Source organism: Chanodichthys erythropterus, chromosome 21 (genome assembly GCF_024489055.1).
Source record: "Chanodichthys erythropterus isolate Z2021 chromosome 21, ASM2448905v1, whole genome shotgun sequence".
Lineage (NCBI taxonomy): Eukaryota > Metazoa > Chordata > Actinopteri > Cypriniformes > Xenocyprididae > Chanodichthys > Chanodichthys erythropterus.
Window position 1 is genome coordinate 17,821,357 of NC_090241.1, and position 24,423 is coordinate 17,845,779.

Sequence of the window (24,423 nt, forward strand, 5' to 3'; positions counted from 1 at the left end):
TTACAGTTTAAAGTCAAAGTCTACTTTGTAAAAATGCATGTTGGATGAATCTTACACAATAAGATCCATCCATGTTTCGTCCCTCCTGTTTAATCAAAAAATGCCAAGGTTAAAACAGCAGACTTCTCTTTGGTGATGTATGCCAGACTTTTCCAATCATTTAGTCAGCATAAACCCGCCTCTTCATAATTGACTTCAAGCTTGGATTCATTTGAGTCCAATGACCACATTTCGAAACAACTGATGAATAGAACCACATCCCAACTAGGGGTTGCACAACTACTGATTTCTCCTAGTCAGAGTTACTCAAGTACTCATGGTTGATGTTACCATTTAAAAAAAAACAAAACTAGGGCTGTCAATCGATTTTAAAAATTTTTAATCTAATTAATTACATACTCTGTGATTAATTAATCTAAATTAATCGCATACATAATTTTTGCTGTGAAAGTATTAAATATTTCAATTCAAATGAATCAATGCAGGGTTTTGCCTGGTCTTCGGTGGTGACAGACATAGTTATCCATACAAACAGTAAAAAGTGCCCACCCACGTGATCTGCGAGCCCGATACTGACAATAAAGTACCCATCACTCTCACTGTAATTCTTTATTGCCCTTATTGCTAAAAAATAAAAAGTGATTTTATAGCTTTGTAAGAGAAGATGCTTTTTTGCTAAACCTGAAAAGTATTAAAAAGTAGCATTTAGAAGTTATATTAACTAATAATATAATTTTCTACCATATACAATTGAATGCACCTAGCTAACAACAACTTGCTTTGTTCTGGTTTCACCTCACTCCAGTCTAAACTGATTTTATAGGTAGGCCTAAATTACTACACATTGTCATTTAAATAACCTGAAAATATTGTGGATTATTAAGGCTAATTTTACTAACCACTCTTGCTAAATGGGGTAAGCACATTTATGTTCTCATTTCAGAGTTCTTTGAGTAAATGATTCATTATAGACCATGTGGACAGATCAGTTGTTGTCATGATTCATTAAAATGAATCTGTTCAAATGAGTCATTAGGTCGCGAATTGGACGTTGACGCATAGCGTGTGAATCACGACTGTTATTAGAACATCGCAAAAGTTTTCACTTTACCACTGGATAGGATTTTCTTTTTGTTTACTGAAAGTGTGGTTTATGTCAGCTGCACGTGCAGGGTGCCTGTCAGAGAAGATGAGGTGACGTTCTTTTGAGCTCTATTCACACCCAGCGGTTATTCAGGAAAAACATTCTCCGAATGCACCTTGTGAAACATGGATTCAGTCTTACGAACTTTTAGCATTGTGTCAGTTGATTTAGATTATGTATGAGGTAGAGAGAGTGCAAAGACGGTGCTTACTTTGGAGACAGAGAGTTCTGTCCGTCAGCGCAGCAGTCGTCTCCCTCCTTCATTTTACAGGTGAATGGTGGCTAGAACGGCTCCAGGTTCAAAGGTCAATATGGAATGGATTAATCTGCATTAATTTTTTTAACGCATTATTTTTTCTCAGATTAATTAATCGAAATTAACGCGCTATTTTGACAGCCCTAAAAAAAAAAACGTTAAAAAAAAATTGTCAACAAGTGTTTATTAATTGACAGATCAATGTATGCAACAATTATGTCTTTTACATGTATTGTAAAAACATTAAATTAACAGGTTTCATTTTGTCAGGTTTGCATCACATGCAGCATTATAACCTAAACATCCACGTCTTTGACATTGAACAATACATCATACAACAATAGCCTCTTCATATAACATTTCACAGATCTTAGACAGTGAAAACAATAATAGATCTTTACTCACATTACTTAGATCTTCACTCAACCATTGTTTATAATAGAATAAGACAAAATTCATGTAGTCTATTCGCTGTCATCGTCCCCTTGCCACGTATTCTCCTTGGTCACGGTCATGGCGCACTGGTTTGCATTAAGGAAACCAAGTCGTGACAGCGGCCCAGGAAAAGCTTCTTTCACTCTGTATATAATATGGTTATTGCATGCTTGTACTCGACGGCTTTCGACAGCGCCGACAAGTGGTTAAAGTAGTCGACTACCTGACTTGTCTATGCAAGCCCTAATCCCAGTCCTACATTTTTTATTATTTGATAAACCATTAAATTTGGATGTACATCACAATATGAAAAAAGTCTATTGCGAGTCAGATGTTGCTTCATTGACCACTCTGACTGATTGAACAAGTGAAAAGATTCATTTACTTGTCATTCAGACAGAACCGCTCGTCCTGTATATTTGTGTATTATCTGTAATTTGTCACATTCTATTAATTCAATATGATTTATTTTGCTGTGGGCCTTTGGTGATGAATATTCAGCAGCCGTGCAACAATAAACACTGTAATTCATTCATGTAACTGCCATGCATTTACTTAAAGGTAATGATTTACAGTGTTTCTTATCATTTGGTGTCAAGGTATGGCTGGAATTGTTGCAACATAGCAAAAGCTGCTGCTACCTGCTTAAAGTGTGAGAAAGTGATACCTCCTGCTGAGATCTCAACATGCCCCAACAAAGTCAGCACTCAAATGCATTATCACATAGATTCTGTACAGACGCAGACTAAATGTGAAAGAGGACTTATTACTGTTAGTTTGGATTCAGCAGTTGCCAATGTAGTCTGACAAGTTGGCTCTGAGAATACGAGAAAGATTCCCCAGACTGTGAACATCTGCTGCTCGGTAATCCCAGCCACTGTTGACCCATAAACCCGCCCGACTGACACTACAACTGTAACAGGGAAACTCCTGCTTACTGGATAGCGTCTATGTGCTTAGAGGGTTCAGCAGGCACTGTACTGTGACGCATTGAAAATATGTTATGGATGGTATTTCCTTGTTGCAGTCAACACCATCGAGTTGATCCATAGCTTAGTTTTTTTTTATGCTCTGCTTCTAATGGGCTTTTAGTTTAGGGTGCTTGAGAAAGCTGCAGAAAGGAGTCTTAATCCAATTATTGCTGAAGTATGTGAACCGACAGTCTGTAGAATTCACACCCAAGCATAAGACACACCTCACACGTGGGAACGTCAAAGATGCGTTCAGACCAGCAGTGCTGTTTCATTGTTTTATAGCAGTGCGAGTGATTGTACACCAGAGTCCCTCTATTGGCAGCCATTTTGCCTATTTTCTTTGTAGATTATCCACCTTATTTTGCACCGCAGAAGTAAGCTATTTTTTTTAAATGTGCAAAACTGTAGATTCATCAGCCGCTATAGGTAAATAACTAGAAGAATAACAATTTAAGTGCAGGAAACAATAAATCTTTTTGTGATCTTTATGGGTTTATGATTATGATAGTTTAAAATGATCAGATAATAGTTACAAGTTTATAATATCAAGCAACGTAACAGAACTGGTAAAATAACTGGAAGCGAATGACATGGAAATCTTGCACATTCAAGTTACCAATGGCCACGTCCACTTTTACATTAAAAATACGCTGGAGTAACACCTGCGTGAAGTTGGCCCCCCACCCAACGCAAAACGTCGGCAAAATAGTCTCAAACGTTTGTGCTTCCTTTGTGCTGGTTTGTGCCGGTAAAAGTTTCATTTGTGCTGCTTTCGATTTTAAAATATTAGACTTTGAATTATAGGCGATGACGTCACCAGCCCCCCAACAAGCTCCAAATTCACCCCAAATAGTTTCAATCATTTGTGCTTCGTTTGTGCTGGTTTGTGCCGGTAAAAGTTTTGTTTGTGCTGCTTTCGATTTTAAAATATTAAACTTTGAATTATAGGCAATGACGTCACTCAGCCCCCCACATGCTCCAAATTCACCCCAAAATAGTCTCGTTTGTTTGTGCTTCGTTTGTGCTGGTTTGTGCCGGTAAAAGTTTCGTTTGTGCTGCTTTCGATTTTAAAATATTAAACTTTGAATTATAGTCGATAACGTCACTCAGCCCCCCAACATGCTCCAAATTCGCCCAAAATAGTCTCGTTTGTTTGTGCTTCGTTTGTGCTGGTTTGTGCTGGTGAAATTTTCGTTTGGACTGCTTCGGTTTTTAATATATTAAAAGAATTGGCTATTCATTCTCAGGTCACTCAGCCCCCATATGCTCCAAATTTGCCCAAAGTAGTCTCAAACGTTTGTGCTTCGTTTGTGCTGCTTCCATTTTTTTTTTATTTTAGATAGCCTGTCACTGAAAAGAAAGAAAGCAAACAGAGACTTAATTTGAAATCACATTGCTCCTATTTATATGCTTTGGTATATAGCCTAATAGTCACTATAATATGCTCTTATGCGATTTGCATTTGCAGCCGTTCAGTGTCATTCAATTCAATGCAATCAATGTCTAATATTTATAAAGCGAGGGAGCACAAATGAAACTTTTATCGGCACAAACGATTGCGACTGTTTGTGGTGAATTTGGAGCATGTGGGGGGCTGAGTGACCTGAGATTTTATAAATATTATTTTAATAAACATATCTAAAATAAAAAATGGAAGCAGCACAAACGAAGCACAAACGTTTGAGACTATTATGGGCAAATTTGGAGCATATGGGGGCTGAGTGAGAATGAATAGCCAATTCTTTTAATATATTAAAAACCAAAGCAGTCCAAACGAAAATTTCACCAGCACAAACCAGCACAAACAAACGAGACTATTTGGGGCGAATTTGGAGCTTGTTGGGGGGCTGGTGACGTCATCGACTATAATTCAAAGTTTAATATTTTAAAATCGAAAGCAGCACAAACGAAACTTTTACCGGCACAAACCAGCACAAACGGAGCACAAACGTTTGAGACTATTTTGGGCGAATTTGGAGCATGTGGGGGGCTGAGTGACCTGAGAATGACCTATACAAGTTATTTTAATATTTTAAAATCGAAAGCAGCACAAACGAAACTTTTACCGGCACAAACCAGCACAAACGAAGCACAAACAAACGAGACTATTTTGGGGTGAATTTGGAGCATGTGGGGGGCTGAGTGACGTCATCGCCTATAATTCAAAGTTTAATATTTTAAAATCGAAAGCAGCACAAACGAAACTTTCACCAGCACAAACGAAGTACAAATGATTGAAACTATTTGGGGTGAATTCGGAACATGTGGGGGGGCTGGGTGACCTCAGAATGACCTATACATATTCTTTTAATATCTAAAAAACCAAAGCAGCACAAACAAATTTTTTACGGCACAAACAGAGCACAAACGATTGAGACTATTTTGCTGACGTTTTGCGTTGGGTGGGGGGCCAACTTCACGCAGGTTGGAGTAACTCCTACACTACCATTCAAATGAGTAAAATATTATTCAAATGTAATAACTTTTTTGTATTTTAATATTTTTTAAAATGCAAATGTCACATGGTCCTTCAGAAATCATTCTAATATGCTGATTTGGTTCTCCAAAAACATTTATTTTCACTGATTTTCAGGATTGTTCGAATAGAAAGTACAAAGAACAGCATTTATTTTGTAACGGAAATTTTTATAACATTGTAAACGTCTTTACTGTCAATTTTAACCAAATTATTGCATCCTTGCTTAATACATACTTCAATGGAAAAAGGCATTTCACTGATTTAATTTCAAATATATAAAAATATTGATTTTCAAATTAAAATCTTCCATTGAACGACCCCGATATCAATTCCGCACCAAGGTAGAAGAAATCATATTTTACCAAAGTTGTTTATAGGGTATAAAGAAAATACAGCACAGCCCGATTCCCGAAATAAGTGACCCTTATGAGTGAGTTCTTTTTAAAGAATAGTTTAAGAAGGACAGTGACTGTTTAATGTATATAATTTAATATATATAATTTATAAGCATTAGTAGATAGACAATAGGTTTCTTTCATATCCAAGTAAGATTATAAATGACATTTTAGGGTTGTGCCGATGGACGATATCATTGAGACCTTATGAATCAGAATTAAATCTGGAAATCTGCCCTGATGTTTTTTTTATTAAATTCTAACAATGGTATCATTAATTTTGCTGCTTCTGATCAAATAAATGCTATTGAAAATTATATTTCAGGCCTGTCCAGCTAATATGTGCATTCTAACACACAAGCAATGTTTTTATCAAAGAAGCTTTTTCTTTTTTTTTTTAACTTCCAATTCCTTCACAGCTTCCATATCAAGTATTACGATTTCCTATTAATTTCTCTTTGAGTGTTCTGTATCCTCCTCTTTGCACTGACTCTGTTGATGCCTGTTTTGGCAGAGCTCAGAGGAAGCCATTTGGAAGGTGCTTACCTGCCCTGCTTGGCACAGACAGTACATTCTTTACTTAAGAAAGTGTATTAAAGGCAGAAAAAATCAGTCAAGTTTAGAATGTACTAAAGAACTCAAGGGGAACAATCTGGCCGGCCCAATTCAGGCTGTTTTTATGGTCTTCAAAAATACATTTTGCATTACAAACAGCTGTCTGCTATATAATTTTCCCTGAAAGTCACAGGCTCGAATGGCAAAACCCAAATGCAGTGTGTTCTGGGTACATAGTAATTAGTCCTTCATTTTGTAATGACAAACCCCTGAGTCTGTTTAGAGGGAAAACCCTTTTCCATTTAAGCAGGTTTAACCGCCTGTGTGCTCTGAAATGTCCTCAGATGTTCTCCTAGCCTTTCACAGCTATATGTTTACATCAGACAGTCCAGCTGATCTCAGAGACTGAATGTGTTGTGGCCTTGTGTCTGGTTTAGGCCTGGCTGCATGCTGTGGAGAATTACTCAGATAGCCCACAGATATTTCCCACTGACACCCATTAGCCTCAAATATCCAGCGACTTCATAGCAGACGCAGCTGCTTTTCCACAGAAATATTTTACCCCTCACAACCCCATAATCTAAAAAAATGAATTATTATTTTCTAAAACTAATTTAGTATTTACATATTATTCTTGTTGTCCTACTTCTGAGCAAAATGTATTAACATAGCTTTAAAGGAAATCATACATTTTATGTGATTGTTGTATGATTCTAAGGTTGTGACAAGTTGTGGTTCTGAGTGGTGAGACAATTAAATGGATAATTGTAATTATTTGTTTATATATATATATATATATATATATATATATATATATATATATATATATATATATATATATATATATATATATATATATATATATATATATATATATATATATATATATATATATATATATATATATATATATATATATATACTAAATGTCTTTTTTTTTTTTTTCTCTCTCTCTTTCTTGTAGTCAAGAGCGGATGGCCAATCTCTTTTCTCTGAGGTGTTCAGACGGATCAATCTCATTGAGAGTGATTATTTTGGTCTGGAGTTCCAGAACCTGCAGATGAACTGGGTAAGTGGCCACTTGACAAACAGTCCCCTTGCTCACACAAAGACGGGATTGTGAACTGCCTGCTCCTCTAAAAACCCGGCTAAGCTCTTAAAAGACGAGGAGGTGTATTATGTTAGTTGTGCTGCCTTTCTCTGGGCCCCAGAGGTTTGCTGTTCCCTTTAAACCTACCTGATACAGACATTCAAACTTAAAGAACACAAGCTTTATATTTTATAACATGCCTACAAATGGGCGTCATTAAAAGAATACCTTTTATACAGTATTACTACACACTGGAAGACTTTATAGTTGATTAAACAGTTCTGTCTGCTGTGCCAGTCAAAATTTGATGTATTTAAAGGATTAAGTGATCCAGGCTGATGTAGAAACAAAATTTTAAAGGTGAAGTATGTCATTTTTCAATCTTAAAAAACCTACCATTAGTTTAATAAGGGGAGAAAATAAGTAATCATTGGTAGGTTGATTGCAACTCTGGCTTAGCCAAAGGTGTGAGTTAGGGGAGGAACTCTTTTTGTTTGACCAATGACGGATGAGAGGAGTTTACAAGAAACCAGTTTGAAATCAGTCATTATATTTAAAAAAAAAAAAAAATGTTTGTGTTTGGTGTCGCAAGCCCCAAAATTAGTTACATAGTCAGTATATTCTTAATTTGCTGGCAAATAGTTTGTGGTTGTGTGCTTTACATATGAACAGTGAGGGACATAAGCCAGTGAATCCACCCAAAAAATGAAAATTCTGTCATTTACTGACCTTAATGTCATTGCAAACCTGAAGAATGTTGGTAACTAAACAGTTTTGGTTCCAGTTGACTTCCATTGTAAGAACAAAAAAATGCGGTTACCAACATTCTTCAAAATATCTTTTGTGTTCCACAGAAAGAAAAAATGTTTGGACTGACGAGAGGTTGAGTAAATTATTTATTTGTTTTTTTAGAAATGTTTTATTTTATTTTATTTTGGATTGGTTCATTGCTTAGAACTGTTCATTAAAATAGATTTTTAAAATCGCTATGGAGAAAATAAATGGTAAAAATACAGAGGCTGCTGAAAAAGGACTATTGCAGATGTTGTGTAAATCTGCTAGCATAGCAGTTTAATTATCACCATAATTCATATTTTTTGTCTTGATTTCTTTGATTGATGCAAATAAATACCTTTTGTCAACAAACTTTAAGTAATTTTGATAAACACTGGAGACATCGTTGGCCATCTGTTTTTGAGTTTGCCAAGCTGGCAAGAGGGTTGAATCAGGTGTGGAATGTGTGTACGGGGTTGTTGTGATGATTCCGCAAAAGTTGAGAGGTCAGCGGAGTAGAAGGAGGTGGAGGTGGAGTGAGAAAAGGTACATTCTCGCCACAATCAATTCCAGATGTGCTGTGAGGAGCAGGGTGTCAACAAACTCTACAGATACATACAATTAAAACTGATCATCCACATCTATGCAAGACCCCAAAACAGGCAAGCAAAGAGGTTTGAATTAAAAGAGTGCATATCCTGGGGAAATTGAATAGGAGCTGATAATAACTTTCCAAAAATCCCTGCAATATGTTTTTGGTGTGGTCACCATCTCAAGATCTCATCTGTGGCCTCTGTGACCATGATGTTCTTCGGTTTTAGTGCTTGCTTCAAAGACCAAAAACAGATGTAGTTTGAAAGAGTGAGAGATTATTTGTATTATTTATTGCTTTGAGTTTATAAGGTGGTTAAAAGCTGAAATGCCAGTCTTATTACTTTGGACTGTTTTATTTCTACAGGTTTGGCTGGAGCCCACCAAGCTCATAATGAAACAAGTGAGACGTAAGTACGCTTTATGCTTTGTGTTGTGTTTAGAGATCAGAGGATCTTGGGGCTTTGAACCTGTGTGTTTGTACTTACTATCCACAGGGCCGATGAACACACTCTTTCGGCTGTCAGTGAAATTCTTTCCTCCAGATCCTGGTCAGCTTCAGGAGGAGTTTACTAGGTAGGATGTTTAAAAATCACCATCCATAATTTATATACTGACAAGGTGAACGGTGCTTGTAATTATCTGCTTTTTCTCCAGGTACTTGTTTTCTCTGCAAATCAAGAGGGATCTAATGGATGGTCGACTGAACTGTACGGAAAACACTGCCGCCCTGCTTGCCTCTCATTTGGTGCAATGTATGTAATTTGAGATCAGTTAGTTTCCTCCATAATGTTTTAAATCTGTTGTTAAACTAATTCTGTTGTGTCTCTGCTTTGTAATGTTGCCCATTGACATGATTATCTTTTCCCCAAATCTGTTCATTTAAAAAAATGTACTACAAATGGAATGCATACATTCAGTGACTTGAATATTTATTTACGAATGGGGTGCATAAAGTAAAAAAAAAAAAAAAAAAATGAAAATGTTCAGAAACATACAGGGGAAAAAACATAAAACAGAAATAAAGATGAAGTTCAGCAGACCTTCATGACTGTATGTCAAGGTAAATAAGTCTTTTGAAATGTCAAATAATTTGGCATGTTTACATTGCTAGGTTAATTTTCAAGTAAATATAACAGTAATTGTAATGAATACAAATTATACGTTTTAACCACTTGGTGGAATTGTCAGACGTTCTCTTCATCCGTGGTAGCGCGTCAAATCCATGGTCAAATCATTCACAGGTATAAATATGAAGCTATTGTGCACTCAAGTGATTTTGAATTAATATTTCATGTCGACATACAACGTTTACATACTTAAAACTAAACTTTATAGAACAATGGCAAGGAATACTAATATTAACGATCTCTGAGAGACCCCTAGTGGTCGGGAGCATTTCCGTTGTGTTGTTGTGGCTTTATTTCGTCGTGTTGTGGCTCGATTTCGTTATGTTTGCTTTTTTAATTTCATTGTGTTGTGCACTACTGGGCCACCGTAGATGGACCGTCACTATTAACTATGACTTTTCCCTCAAAAAAAATCCTAATTTACTGCTTATTAGTAGTTAGTAAGTTAGTTTAAAATAATAGTAAGTTTAGGTATTGAGTAGGATTAAGAATGTAGAATAAGGTCATGCAGAATAAGGCATTAATATGTGCTTAATAAGTACTAATAAATACCCAATATTCTAGTAATATGCATGCTAATAAGAAACTAGTTAAAAGACCCTAATATAAAGTGTTACCCAATTATTCCACTTCTCAGTATCTACGTTTACATGGACACCTTTTATTTCAATCGAAATAAATTAATTCCGATTGATAAATGCTAACGTATTGTTTATATGAACACTAAAAAAGTGATCGGGTTGATGTGGGCATTTATGTCACAAGCTTCAATTCGGAATTGATTTTTTGACAAGCGCACACTGCACGAACATATACAGAGTTACCCACTGATTGACATGGTTACATGTGACTTTTTATTCTACATCATTCTACTTGTTACTTATTTTATTCTCACCCTCATGTCGTTCTACACCCGTAAGACCTTCGTTCATCTTCACACAAATTAAGATATTTTGATGAAATCCGATGGCTCAGTGAGGCCTGCGTTCACAGCAATGATACTTCCTCTCTCAAGATCCATAAAGGTACTAAAAACATATTTAAATCAGTTCATGGGAGTACAGTAGTTCAACTTTAATATTTTAAATCGACAAGAATATTTTTTGTGCCCAAAAAAAGGGTTTTTTTAACTATCTATTTCAAAACACTGCTTCATTAAGCTTCGGAGCTTTACAAATCGAATCTGTGGTTTGGAGCACCAAAGTCACGTGATTTCAGCAGTTTGGCAGTTTGATACGCGATCCAAATCATTGATTCGATTCGTAAAGCTTTGAAGCTTCATGAAGCAGTGTTTTGAAATAGATATTGTTAAATTCGTTATTTAGTTTTGTTTTTTGGCGGGAAAAAATATATATATACTCTCGTCACTTTAAAATATTAAAGTTGAACCATTGTACTCGCATGAACTGATTTAAATATGTTTTAGTACCTTTCTGGATCTTGAGAGAGGAAGTACCATTGCTGGCAATGCAGGCCTCACTGAGCCATCAGATTTAATCAAAAATATCTTAATTTGTGTTCCGAAGATGAACGAAGGTCTTGTGGGTGTAGAACGACATGAGGGTGAGTAACAAATGACATTATTTTCATTTTTGGTTGAACTAACCCTTTAAGAATTTGCCACATGTTTTTAAACTAGATCATTTGTTTTCTTTTTTTCTTGGACACTCTTATTTGTCTTTTAACCATTATTTTTCTCTCCCCCCCCCACACACAGCTGAGATCGGTGACTATGATGACATAGCAGACAGGGAGTTTCTGAAGATGAATAAATTGCTGCCATATCAGGAACGTGTGCAAGAAAAGATCATGGAGCTCCACCGCAGACACACGTAAGACATTTATTGTTTTGGCTTGAAGGTGTAGACTTGCACATTGTTCCTCTTAAATTTATCTTAGACTGTCAAGCTTTGCGTTTGTAAATTCACTGAGCTGACCACCGGGAATCAGTTGAGAGAATTTATGGGCGCAAAAGTAACTTTATCTTTGACATGTCCAGTTCAGTTGGAAGCATTTGTGTGGAATGAGAAGCCATTTGTTTCGAATGGAACATCTAACTGAACTTTAAATACAGACTCCCCTGGATATCTTGAATGACAGTCTGTTTCCATTTGGTGCTGAGTTTATTTGGTGAAAAGAGATCTGATGGTGTGTAAGTGATTGTTGTGTGTGGCAGTTTAAGAGATTTAAAGGCAGTTAAAGGTAGACTGCAGATTTTCTTTCTGCTTGAACTTTGGAAAGACATTGTTTTAAGAGCTTATATAGACACTATTAGACATAATATAATTTAGGGCAGATGATCCTTCTATAACAGTTGAATGGACCATTCTTTAAGTAAATAAATAATTATAGAAACTTAAATGTTAGAGCAGCATTCAGAATTCATAGTTATAGATGTATTTCTTGCTCATGCTAAAGTGCAACCCCTAAATCCTATTAAACGTTAGGTGTAACTCATTTCGCACCATTCGGGAATATATTATGCTTAACTTTGCGGCATGTGTGCTATTACTTTTGTAAGAAATCAGACTTATTATTGTTTTTTTTTGTTTTTGTTTTTTTTTTTTTCAAAAAGAGACTTGAGGTCATATGTAGGGGTAAGAATATCTTAGGAGTCATGAAAAAAGGGGATGGCCTAGTAAGCAACCTCAAAACAAAACACCATAGCAACCACCTAGCACCTAGACTTTCTTCAGAAAATGTTAAAATCTAGTTACATTACTTTTTTTCACCTACGGAAAAGAAAATATTATTTATTTATTTATTTATATTTTTGGTCTCAGACGTATGAGCCCTGTGTTTTTGGCTCTTTGTAATGATGCAGTTCCTGTGGGTTTAATCTGAGGCTTTGGGTGTGAGAGAAGTATTGCAGGTCGGCCGTGTCAGCGGCTATGTGAGGCTGTGATTGTAATCCAGTGGCTCAAGGCTCTTTATTAGCCATACGGCCACAAGGGAAGGGGAGGGGCTTAAGCAGATTGAACAGCTTAAAGGATGAGCAAAATAGCAAAATGATCTGGCACTGCTCTAACATTTGCCCACGATTAGCCAGAAAGCTACACAACATTAGTGGAATATATTTGCCCATCCCCCACACTTTGCTTGGAAATGGGAGGATATGGGTTTTGTGAGATTATATAAAACATTGTTTCAAAAATTCTATTTCATATAATTTCTGTTATTTTGCATTTTCTATCCATCAAACAATCCTGAAAAAGTATCGTTTTCAAAAAATATTAAGCAGCACAACTGTTTTCAACATTGATAATGTTTCTTGAGCACCAAATCAGCTTATTAGAATGATTTCTGAAGTAGCATGTGCCTGAAGACTAGAGTAATGGCTGATGAAAATTCAGCTTTGCCATAATACAGGAATAAATTACATTTTAAAATATATTAAAATGGAACAGTTATTTATAATTGTAATATTTCACAATACTGTATTACCCAAATTATTTTTGCTGTGGTAATGTTTCACTTATTAAATATTTTCTACAATTTTTGTTTATTTGCTCCCTTGCCTATAGGGGGCAGACCCCAGCAGAATCAGATTTCCAGGTTCTGGAGATTGCTCGTAAACTGGAGATGTATGGGGTTCGCTTTCATCCCGCTGCTGACCGAGAAGGCACCAAGATCAACCTGGCTGTAGCACACATGGGCCTGCAGGTCTTTCAGGTACTTTATTGTCTTAGTGACGATAATTGCTTCCGTAGAGCTCTAAAAAAGGTGTTATTAGTGCATTATTTTAGTCCAAATATGGGTGCATTTTTAGTGCGTTAATATAGAATTCAGCTGATATTTAGTCACAGGTGTATATATGTATGAATTATTATATATCTATTTTATTATAAATATTGATTTTATTTTTATTTTTTTCAGGGCCACACCAAAATTAACACTTTCAACTGGTCGAAGATTCGGAAGCTGAGCTTCAAGAGGAAACGATTTCTAATTAAACTGCACCCAGAAGTTCATGTGGGTATCACATTTATTTTATATATTGTTATATAGTATTAATGTACATTTACAAACATGTAGATACTACCTCAAAGCAAAAGGGACAGCATAAAGTCTTATATCACAACAAGAAAACAATTTCATATGAGATAAGACTCTGTCAGGATGCCAATACATACTCCACTAAAAAACACAATTTTGGAGAAATACAAAGCAGTGAAATCAGTCTAAGCACTCCCAGGACATACAGAATCAACAGAGACTTGACACATAATAAGATGAAGTAATGTTTTCAAGCTCTGGAGTTTAGTTGGATGGGTCATCTTATACCCCATGTAAACATTTTAAATGTGTTCCAAGTGACGTTTGTTATTCTGTCGGGATCACTTTCATGGGTTGCTAAGAATTAAGACCACATGTTTCCTCTTGTTGCCTTTCATCTGAGATGGAAGTTCTTAAGATCAATCTTTTCACAGTGACTGATCAAGGTTTCGTTCTACAGGGTCCTCATCAGGATACGCTGGAATTTCTAATGGGCAGTCGAGATCAGTGTAAGATCTTCTGGAAGAACTGTGTGGAACATCACTCGTTTTTCCGTCTGTTAGACCAGCCTCAGCCCAAGTCCAAAGCCATCTTCTTCAGCAGAGGATCCTCCTTCAGATACAGGTGCACACATGTGCCATTGGGTTAAAATACCAAAAGAAATATTTGAGTATCACTTCGATTGTGATAATGCCAGTGTTTCCGGCGCTGCTTCTTAAGGCCCATTCACACCGAGGTTCAAAAAAGATATACTTCTAAAAATCATTGTCCACAACACAACTATAACGATATTCTTGGGATCACTTTCAGAACTTTTTTCCAGCTGATGAACAATAAAAACATTGACAGCCAATAAGAATCCATACTGCTTTCAGAGCTCGAGCATTTAAAGCGCCAGGCGACAAAATTGTTGTGTGTGCTTAGAATAAACAAAATAATATTGTACACTAGTGTGGGTGCTAATAAGAGTTATCATTATAGTTATCTTTATAGTTATTATTCTTGGTGTGAATGGGCCTTTAATGCTGGTTCACAGAAAACATGTCTTTCTATTGAATTGTCCTTATAAGTTTCATATGAGCCTATTTTAATGAATCGTTCAAGAAGACTTACTAATTAGTTATCCATGGCTATCCAAGATTTAGATTTATTTATTTATTTTATTTTTTTTAAATACTAATTTATTGATTGATAAAGTGGTTTCTTTGCACTGTTCAAATTAAAGAAAGTGATGGGTTTGGAAGTTGTCATAGGACCTTTTTTTTTTAAATTATTTTGTAGGGGTTTTTTGGTAACAATTTTTCCTTGTGGTGTACACTACCATTCAAAATTGTGGGGTCAGTTAGAATTTAAAAAAAATAAATGAATAATTTTAATCAGCAAGAATTAATCAAATTGATCTAAAGTGACAGTAAAGAAATGTATAATGTTAAAGATTTCTATTTCAAATAAATTCTGTTCTTTTGAACTTTCTTTTTATCAAAGAATTCTGAAAAAAATATAATGTTTTCCACAAAAATATGAATCCATACCGTTTTCAACATTGATAATAATAATAACAAAAAAGTTCAGCTTTGCCATCACAAGAATAAATTATTTTTTAAAATATAAAAAAACACAAAAGTCATAATAAATTTTACGTTTCACAATATTACTGTTTTTACTGAATTTTTCAAATAAATGCAGCCTTGGTGAGCATAAGAGACTTCTTTCATAAACATAAACACCTTCCTGACCCCAAACTTTTGAACGGTAGTGTATATCACTGATTTTTTTTTTTTTTTTTTTCAAGAATATTGTGACTATAAATTGTGGCTTGTACCACCTAGCCCTACTTCTAGGTAATAGAATGTGTTTGACTTGGTTTGTTAAAACACATTGTGTATATGTAACAGTGGGAGGACGCAGAAACAGCTTGTTGAGTATGTAAGGGACAGCGGGTTGAGAAGAACCCCTTACCAGAGGTAAATATTTTTTCTCACCTGAAACCAGTTTTTCTACTGAATATCCGTTCTTCTGTTTGTGGTGCTTCTCTCTCTATGTTGTTCATCTTTGCACTGATTATGCTGTTTCTACAGGAGGAACAGTAAGATTCGCATGTCGACACGTTCCTTGGCTTCTGATGTGCTCAAACAGGTCAGTAGAATCTAAGATCAGGGACACAACCAACCAAACTTACGACAACCAATACCAATATGAAGAACAAAAACAACTCACTTTGTTTTCATCCACTCTCTTTACCTTACCCATCCGTTGCAGAACCTGTCTTTTAATGACAGTCTAAGGGCTCCCGTGTCTCCTTCCTCTGTCACCGCCTCTTTCCACTCCCTGCATGCCCCCAGCTCACCCATGCGGACAGAGACCCCGAACCAGCCTCTGAATCTCCAACAGACACAGCAGCCTCCAAGAGCCCCCAGCCCAACGCAGCAGGACTCCATCAAGAACTCCCAATCCACCTACGCCTTCCCAGGTGCCACTCATATCCAGGCAGCAGGAGACTGCGGCCCCTCATTTGTGTGTGTAGAGAGTAGTTCCTCTAGTGCACATCCCTCCCAAAATGGCAATGAGGATAGCGAGGGAGTAGGGGTGGGTGGCTTAAGCGCTGGGGTGAAAAAGGGTTTCTTCACATCTGAAGCGTTTGAGGCAGAGATAATGCGCGTCCAACAGATGTCGTACCAGATCCCGATGGCCTGCACGCAGCTTCATGTTAGTGAAGAGTATATAGATGATGATCCAGCTGAAATCTCATTTTACGCTGGTGGTGCGGAAGCCTACTGTTATGGGTTCGATGAAGAAGGTCCTGAGAGATTCGAATACGGCGATAGAATCCCCGTGCAGCCCGCTACATTCGGTCTCGAGGACCTTAACGGCAATTCTGGCGCGTTTACTGAGAATGCCTTCGGCCGATCCGAGACCAGTTCCCTGGTTAACAATCGCTCCGAGTGTAGCTCACTGGATAACCTTCCTCTAGGTTCTGTCGGCGATTCGCTCTCGCTTGGCTTTGGAGGACCCGACTCTTCATCCTCCTTGCGTCTGCCTGGTTCCGAGAACCTCTCTGAGGCCAGTTCGATGGTTAACTTCCCTGCGTATTCGGTGCGTTCGGAAGACAGTTCGGCCATGCAGTTTAATGATCTGGTGGAGCAGCTGGAGCAGCTCAGCTATCCGCCCACAACCACAGAGGGCTCGGCTGACGGCAGCTCAGATTCCGACTCCGACTGGGGGTCGGATGGTGGTCTGCCTCCAGATCATAACCTCTTTTTCAGCAACCCACTAGTGAGTGAGGCAGATTTAGACAGCTTCCTGCTGGAATGCCAAAATCTCAGGGCTCTTAGCATTGGGGAGACCCCGCCAGGCCCCACCCATCTTAAAATGTAGCATGACCCCTATTAAACAGCAACAGTATTGGTGGCTTTTAATGCAGAACACGACCAAGCACTTAATTCTCCACCTCAACCTGATATAATAAGTACTTCGTTTTGGCACTTCCTGTTAGCGCTTCAATCTACCGCTTTTTTCTTACGTGCCCTTTCCAGTGTACTACTTCTCTCTCTCTTTGGTGTTAGTTCATTCTGTTTTTTTATTGTTTTTGGGTTAGTTCTTGTAGGGTTTTGCGATTCATTTGCATTTTTCAGATTATACAGTTCAATCATTTTAACTGTGTTTAGTTTGACATTTAATCTTGGTAGTCTGGATGGCTACAAGCTACAAGTTGTGCTGTGACCTTTTGAAGGGGGAAATTAAATGGATATATCACCTAAAATTGTGATATCCTTACCACTTAATGCACATAAAACTATACATCTTCAAATTTATGAGCATTTGAAGCTTAGATTTTAAAAAAGCGTTTTATCGCATTCCATGATTTTTCCATATTAGGTCCGCACGACATGGAGAAATGCGATAATAGCTGTATGCATTAGATATGGCACAAATCAATTTAATGAAGTAGGTTTAAAGCCAGTAAGTGATGACATGTCCAATATGCCTAGCTCTTGTTCTTCCAGAGTAAAGAACTTTCCAACTTCTTAAAGTGAACATCAAATCTTTTACTGAAGTATTATGCTGTAAGCAAATAATTAAATAAAATAAAAGATTGTCTAGCATTTAAAGGTAATCAAATGTAAATCTTATCATGATATCTTCATTTGGAATATTTTATTTTGGTTATTATTTTTAGAGGTTCTTGCAGTTCTTGCAGTCTCTTTAAATGTTTTGGCCTAAAAGCTGTCCTTAAAAGATTTCAAACATTCATTCAACCACTGAACTGAATTGTCTGAAGAGGAAAACTCACTTTATGAATATGAATAAGAAAAAATACACATTACTAAGATAAGCTTTACATGCATGTATAAAGGTACTTTCATGTCAGGATAATTGCATGAGTCTATTCCAGTAGGGAGCCACTCTACTCAGGGCTGTGATTTAATTAACAGTGGAGCTGACAGCCATTGCTACAGAACAAATTTGAGCCGAAGTTATTTTTGTGTTTGTTACTTTAGAATAGTTCGCTCCACTCTGCCCCCTGCTGTTATTGGACTATATGGCTGCATTTACGCTGACACTCACTGGCACAGATTGGACCTTGCTGCGTGTGTAAACGGCAAAAGCAGTCTTTTGACATCCAATTCGAGCCATTTGTAAATTTCACTTTCAAATTTTGCATTTTGAGTTGATATTTTTAAGTTAAGTCTTAAGTTCAGATCTGTGCATGTTGCTTTGCAGTGTAAGTGCTAGTCTATCATGCCTATTTTTTTTTTTATTTTTTTTTTGTAGACTATTGTAGCAGTTAACCCACGTTCTGCATGTAAAGAAATGTAGAAGCTTATGCTAAAGTTCAAAAGTTTGGGTCATTAAGATTTTTAAAGATTTTGAAAGAAGTTTCCTACACCGTGTCCTAACCAGACGCGATGCAATAAGATTACAGCGTTAAGCAATTTGACTGTTCACACCAGATGCAAAACAACTAAGAGACATGACAAAATCAATCAAAAATCACAGCCAATCAGAAGAGTTTGTGGGCTGGCACTCCGACTCTTACATCATTTAAATACTATTAACAATACATAATGAGTGACTGAAATGATCTTTGTCATAGAATAGACTTGTTTGTTCACATTGGGTTCACAGATTGAACATGATTGTTGTCTTGAATTTATATTGAAGATCTGAGGTGAATTATCCAAGTCACTTTCAGTATGGCTATAAAGGTCATGCAAAATGACATTCAAACTCATATTGGATGCTCTTAACATTAAATAAAGCATATAAACAGCACCTGATATTATCACAAAAAAATCAGATTAATATGAAAAAGATCCCTTTAATTGCATGTTGTGGCATCGTGTCACGTCTGGTTAGGACATGGTGCTATTTTTGATAGCCATTACTGATTTGGTGCTCAAAAAATATCTTGATATTATCAATGTTGAAAACAGTTTTTTTTGTTTGTTTTTTGTAGAATGCGTAATGCTTCTTTCAGGATTCGTTTGATAAATGGAAAGTGAATAGTAAATTATTTGAAATAAAATATTTTGTAACGTAAATGTTTTTACTGTCACTTTTGATCAATTTGATGCATCTTTGCTGAATAATATTATAGTTTTATAATCGTACTGACCCCAAACTTTTGGACAGTAGTGTGGATTTTTACTTTCATCAAAGAATGTAAGTGGTTGAGTATTGTAATGTGCTGTCAATACCACTGCTAAGAAAGTGAATGTAATATAGAACTTCTAACCTCATGCACAGTATGTATGAACGTAGGAACTATAAAAACCAGACTCATACTTAATTGTCCCCCATTACAATTGTGGTCTGATAATGTAAAAAAATTTTATCATTAACAGTACGACCGGTTCTGGCACATTTATGTGAATGTAGTGAACATTTCTTAAGTTTAAGAACTATTTGTTTGTGCCTTTTTGATTTATACAAAATTGGTGAACTTTTCTGCTTTTTACAAAATAGCCTCAGCGACACGATTCAGTTATTCAGGTATTATAATTCAGTGAAGTATTTTTTCTTTTTCTTTTAAACTGTCTTTTTTGTGTCTACTTCTGGCTATATTCTCTTAATGATTTATACTGCGGGTTTGCTTTTGGAGCACTTTGATTTGCTTTCGAAGCACTTAGGTGTATTCCTGAATCTTTTGTCTGTGCTTATTACCTTTGGGTGTCTTTTTTTGAAGGTTTAACTTGATCTTTAATTGCCTGTTTGTGCCTCAACCATATACATTAAAATAAATGGCACTCCTAATAATGCAAAGTATTACACAGTGCCTTAATAGGTAACATCAGCTCTGTGCAGTTGTGTTTTTGTATGACATCCAGACCACATAAATGCCTTGGGTTTCTGTTTTGGGGTCTGGAGTGAATAACACTGTCTGAGCACCATGAGTACATTGAGTTCTGTGAGCTCAAGATGAAATGCAGACAGTGTCTTTATATTGATGTCATTTCCTCTTCTTTTCTTGAAATCCCATTTAATATCCTGCCATATTACTTTGCTTCACTTCACTGTGTGATTCAGGCTCTTCTGTCCTTTGCATTTCTTTGGCAGTCCCATTTAATGATTCAAATGTATTACATTTGCTTTCTCAAACCCAGTATAGATTGTTCTCCTGTCAAAATGGTGAATATCCCGAAAAACCACCCCAAACTGACCTAAACTCCATCTTTTCTCATTTGCCACTAAGGTGATCTATTTTGTAGTAACAAACAACCATTTTAGTATTAACCATAAGAAGTCATTCTCATTGTCATTTTGAGAGCAAGCGAAACATGGCCCGTTTAGTTTTTATTTGCATCCTATTTTTAAACTGCAGGAGCCTCTCTCTACTCCCACAAGCGAGGGCAGGCCTGGGCTGCTCTTAAACTCTGGGCAAGGCACCATTTGGCCATCCACCTAACAGTGCTTCATTCACATCAGCTGAATTCACAGATCTCCCTTCATGGACACAATGACTTTGACTTTCTCTTTGTACTGACCATTATTATTATTAAGTGTTGCCAAATCTACTTTACAAAGTGACCTATTAAGTAAAACCTAAGTAAATAACTCTGTAATTCAGGAATTTTGGCTGTTTTTACTTTAACAACATCACAAAGCCAGCACTAATGGATTCCCGTAATGTTTCTGGTCCAATCTTAAGATGTGTGATCTTCTCTCATATCATCCGCAGTATTTAGAATGTGGGCTGTTATAGTTTAGATTTCACTGTCCATTTAATACATAAAGCCACTTTTTAAGTATTTAACTCAGGTCTTGTTCCAATCAAATGCGTCAGTATCTCAGATTGTGGATGTGTTCCAGTTAAATGACCGTTCTGCCACACTTGAGTTTTGACTAATGCGTAATCATAGTGTGCTTTATCAGTGTTTTAACTTCACACTGACTCTGAAGAGCATTTTTCATATCATGGATCATCATAATTATAATGTACAGTAATGAATCATTTATACCCTAGCACTTCATTTCAAAACATGTGGTACACCCTCTTTTTTATGGTAGATACAGTCCTTAGTAAGTAATGAAGTCCACCATTTTATTTTCTCTCCCCAGATAAATATATATTAATAAGCTAGTGATGCGATCTGATTTGTTTACATGCACACTTCAAATCTTGGCACAAAAAAATGCAGTTTAAGGCTGTTTTTTTTTTTTAAAGGTGTTTCTTATAAGAGATGTAAAATAAACATGTTATTAGTAGGGAACATTTCTTACAATGTCGTATTGTAAAACTTTCATTGCTATCGAAGGTGTCTCAAATTAAAGTAATATTGTTTTGCATTTGTTTTTGGTATTTATAACAAACTACAAACTTTTTTTAATGTATGGGTGCAGAGTCAGTCCTGAAGTGACCTCTGCACAGATACGGTCCAAATAATTTTGTTTTTTGAGGAGTTAAAGAAGATTTGATTATTCTTTAAGCTTTAAAATAACATTTCAGATAGAAATGCTATAATATTATATTACAAAATTAAGTCACAATGTTTCGCAATACTGCATTGTTAGTTTAGTTTTAACTATAAAAGAGGTAATCTTAATGCTTTGGGGGATTTGATAAGAGAGAACCTGAACAGATTTGCCTTACCTTTCTTTACTTGCCTTGTGATTTGCCTTTTGCTTCCTCAGTATACATATTTTTGTACATTTAAATCTGAAATTAAGAAATCAAGGTCCTTACTAATGTGCTAATGTGAAAATAGTGTACTTGTATGTGTGTGTATGTGTGTGTTTCATATATTTCCCCTTTGAAATAAAAAAAATCTTTTGGGTAACTGGGATTTCAGACCTTTTTCTACCCTTTTTAAAATTATTTAACTGAAACGATTAACTTTACAAACCTTAACTACATTCGCCCTCTTATAACCTGTATCTATACCTAAACTTTTTTAACTACAATGATGTTCATTAAAATCTAATACACTTTTCTTAAACTCCTGGAATGCTTTATTTATGAGGATGTGACCTTAATCGTTTTTTCAGGATTTGTGGTTTGCAGTGTTATTTTGATTAGTTCTATATTTAAGGAGCTAATCTCAATTAAATGGATCAGTGCCACTCTCAACAATATCTCGAGCCACCTGTTTATCATAATTTCTTTGAGAGCTTGTGGTGGAACACAGAGCTAAAGTCTTAGAGAATAACAAGCCGATGGGCAGGAATGTAGGAACACAATGTTAAAACTAGCATAATAATGGCAGAGGCCTGGAGTCCTTGTGTCTGGCATCATTCTAATTCTTCTACCTGCATGTTAGATGTTGCAAATAATAAATAAGGATCATGGGTGTGGCATTGAAAGCTAACTTCTGTGTGGGATAATGCCCTGGTCTTTTATTACTATTTCAAATAACTTAATCTGTTTAAGCGTGTACAAATCTTAAGTGAACATGGTTGTAAATATTGTACCAGCCACCCGTAATAAATTAGCAAAATCCGTAAACGGTGCTAATGCTGAGATCATATCAGATGTCCATTTGCCTTCCTGTGTTGATTCCTATTTTACCCTGTGATTTATCATTCATGTTGCATTTCAGTACAAATATACTATCACTGTTTTTTATTGTGTGTGTATATATACATACATACACACACACACACACACACACATACACACACACAATAAAAAACAGTGATAGTATGTTTGTACTGTAAATTAAGAAATACTATAATGGTGTGTATATATATATATATATATTTTATATTTATATATATATATATTTTTTTTTAATTTCCAATTTCCACTTTATTTTAAAGTTTTTGTAATTTGAGTGCTTTAGTTTTTTTCCTTTTAATAATATAATATTTTTATATAGCTTTCATTTATTTTTATTACACTTTTTAATAATTAAACTTATTAATTTAATTTCTAAGTTAATTTGTTTTTTTTTTTGTTTTTTTTCATGTGTATATATGATTTTTATTCGTTTTATTTAATAGCAACACTGGTCTTCATCATATATGCTTAACACATATGTTCAGACTCTCATTGTAAACATCTGACTTTTTAACCTGTTTAGTAACACATAATAAGTTACTAAATAGGTTAAAAAGTCAGACCTTTACAGTAAGAGTGAAATCAATTCTGTCCTTTTGTGTCTGTATATTTACATGCAAGTTCTTAGCAGATAAGACAGATGATACTGTACACATAAGTGCATATAAAATACTGTTTATGATTACTTCTTGCAGTAACTTAGGGATGCATGTTGTTTGTTGCTAGTATTTTCAAGTTGCTAGTTAAAACATAGTTCTGATCTGTAGTCTAGAACTGTAATAAACTAACATTAAGATTTCATACAAAATGGGAGAATACACACAATCTAGTCTTTCTGTTTTTTTAGAGTCTCAGATACACTTTTTATGCTACATTCCACAGCCTCATTCTAGTGTAGAGCGCTGCCTCTCTGTTTGCTCAGGCTGGCTGCCAAACCCCGGCTCCAGACCCCCTCTCTCCCTCCCCTCGTCTCCTATGTCATCCCCGCTGGGACACTCCAGTTAAACTGTAAACCACTGCCGGCTCACCAGCCCAGCAGTATTGCTGATAATCCCAGGCAGGAATTATTTCCGGGTCGTAAAGCCACCTTTTTCTATCTGGAGTTCCTTGTTTATGCCCAGCCTCTACATTCTTGTTTTCCCCCGTGAGCTGCTCCTCTTTGAGGAAGAAACCATTTCCCCCTTCTCTTATTTGTCCCTCTTTATATAGGCATAGTGTTATCTTGCTTTTGTATTCAGGTTTCTTATCTTCATTTTTTAAAAATAAAATAGTCTATGGTAAAGGAAATGGATGTGATTTTTCTCTCATTGCTGTTTTATTGCACTTCAAAAAAATTGGCTGAAAGTGTGGGACCGGCCATGTGTCCTGGTTTATTATATCTTTCGCTGTTCTGCTTTGTCCAAATAGCAGAAGTAAATGATTCTGTTGTTGACCAGATATTTTCTAACATTTGCCATTTTATGTTAATAGCACTTTGAATTGTCTCTTTGATCTGTCAGATTCAGGACAGGATGACAGGTTTACTGAATTGACAAGAAGCATGAAGAATATCTTGAGTATTTTTTTTTTAGTGCAATTGCAAGCGCAATTGATAGCTTGTTCTTAG

The 24,423-nt window shown here is 36.0% G+C and overlaps 1 protein-coding gene across 5 annotated transcripts in view; it reads left to right on the forward strand.

Moving 5' to 3' along the window:
* The window catches only part of farp2 (FERM, RhoGEF and pleckstrin domain protein 2), a 66,277-nt gene that overhangs the window by 23,276 nt on the left and 18,578 nt on the right, over nucleotides 1-24,423 (forward strand). For all 5 annotated transcript variants that reach the window (XR_010893521.1, XM_067374858.1, XM_067374859.1 and 2 more), the window contains exons 3-13: nucleotides 7,203-7,307; nucleotides 9,061-9,103; nucleotides 9,191-9,269; nucleotides 9,351-9,448; nucleotides 11,541-11,655; nucleotides 13,348-13,495; nucleotides 13,700-13,795; nucleotides 14,280-14,443; nucleotides 15,715-15,783; nucleotides 15,898-15,955; nucleotides 16,079-16,289. Coding sequence is in view for 4 of the 5 variants with exons in the window: in XM_067374858.1 (XP_067230959.1) it covers nucleotides 7,203-7,307; nucleotides 9,061-9,103; nucleotides 9,191-9,269; nucleotides 9,351-9,448; nucleotides 11,541-11,655; nucleotides 13,348-13,495; nucleotides 13,700-13,795; nucleotides 14,280-14,443; nucleotides 15,715-15,783; nucleotides 15,898-15,955; nucleotides 16,079-16,289 (1,186 nt within the window). In the remaining variant the exon portion in view is untranslated. The remainder of the gene's footprint in view (nucleotides 1-7,202; nucleotides 7,308-9,060; nucleotides 9,104-9,190; nucleotides 9,270-9,350; nucleotides 9,449-11,540; nucleotides 11,656-13,347; nucleotides 13,496-13,699; nucleotides 13,796-14,279; nucleotides 14,444-15,714; nucleotides 15,784-15,897; nucleotides 15,956-16,078; nucleotides 16,290-24,423) is intronic.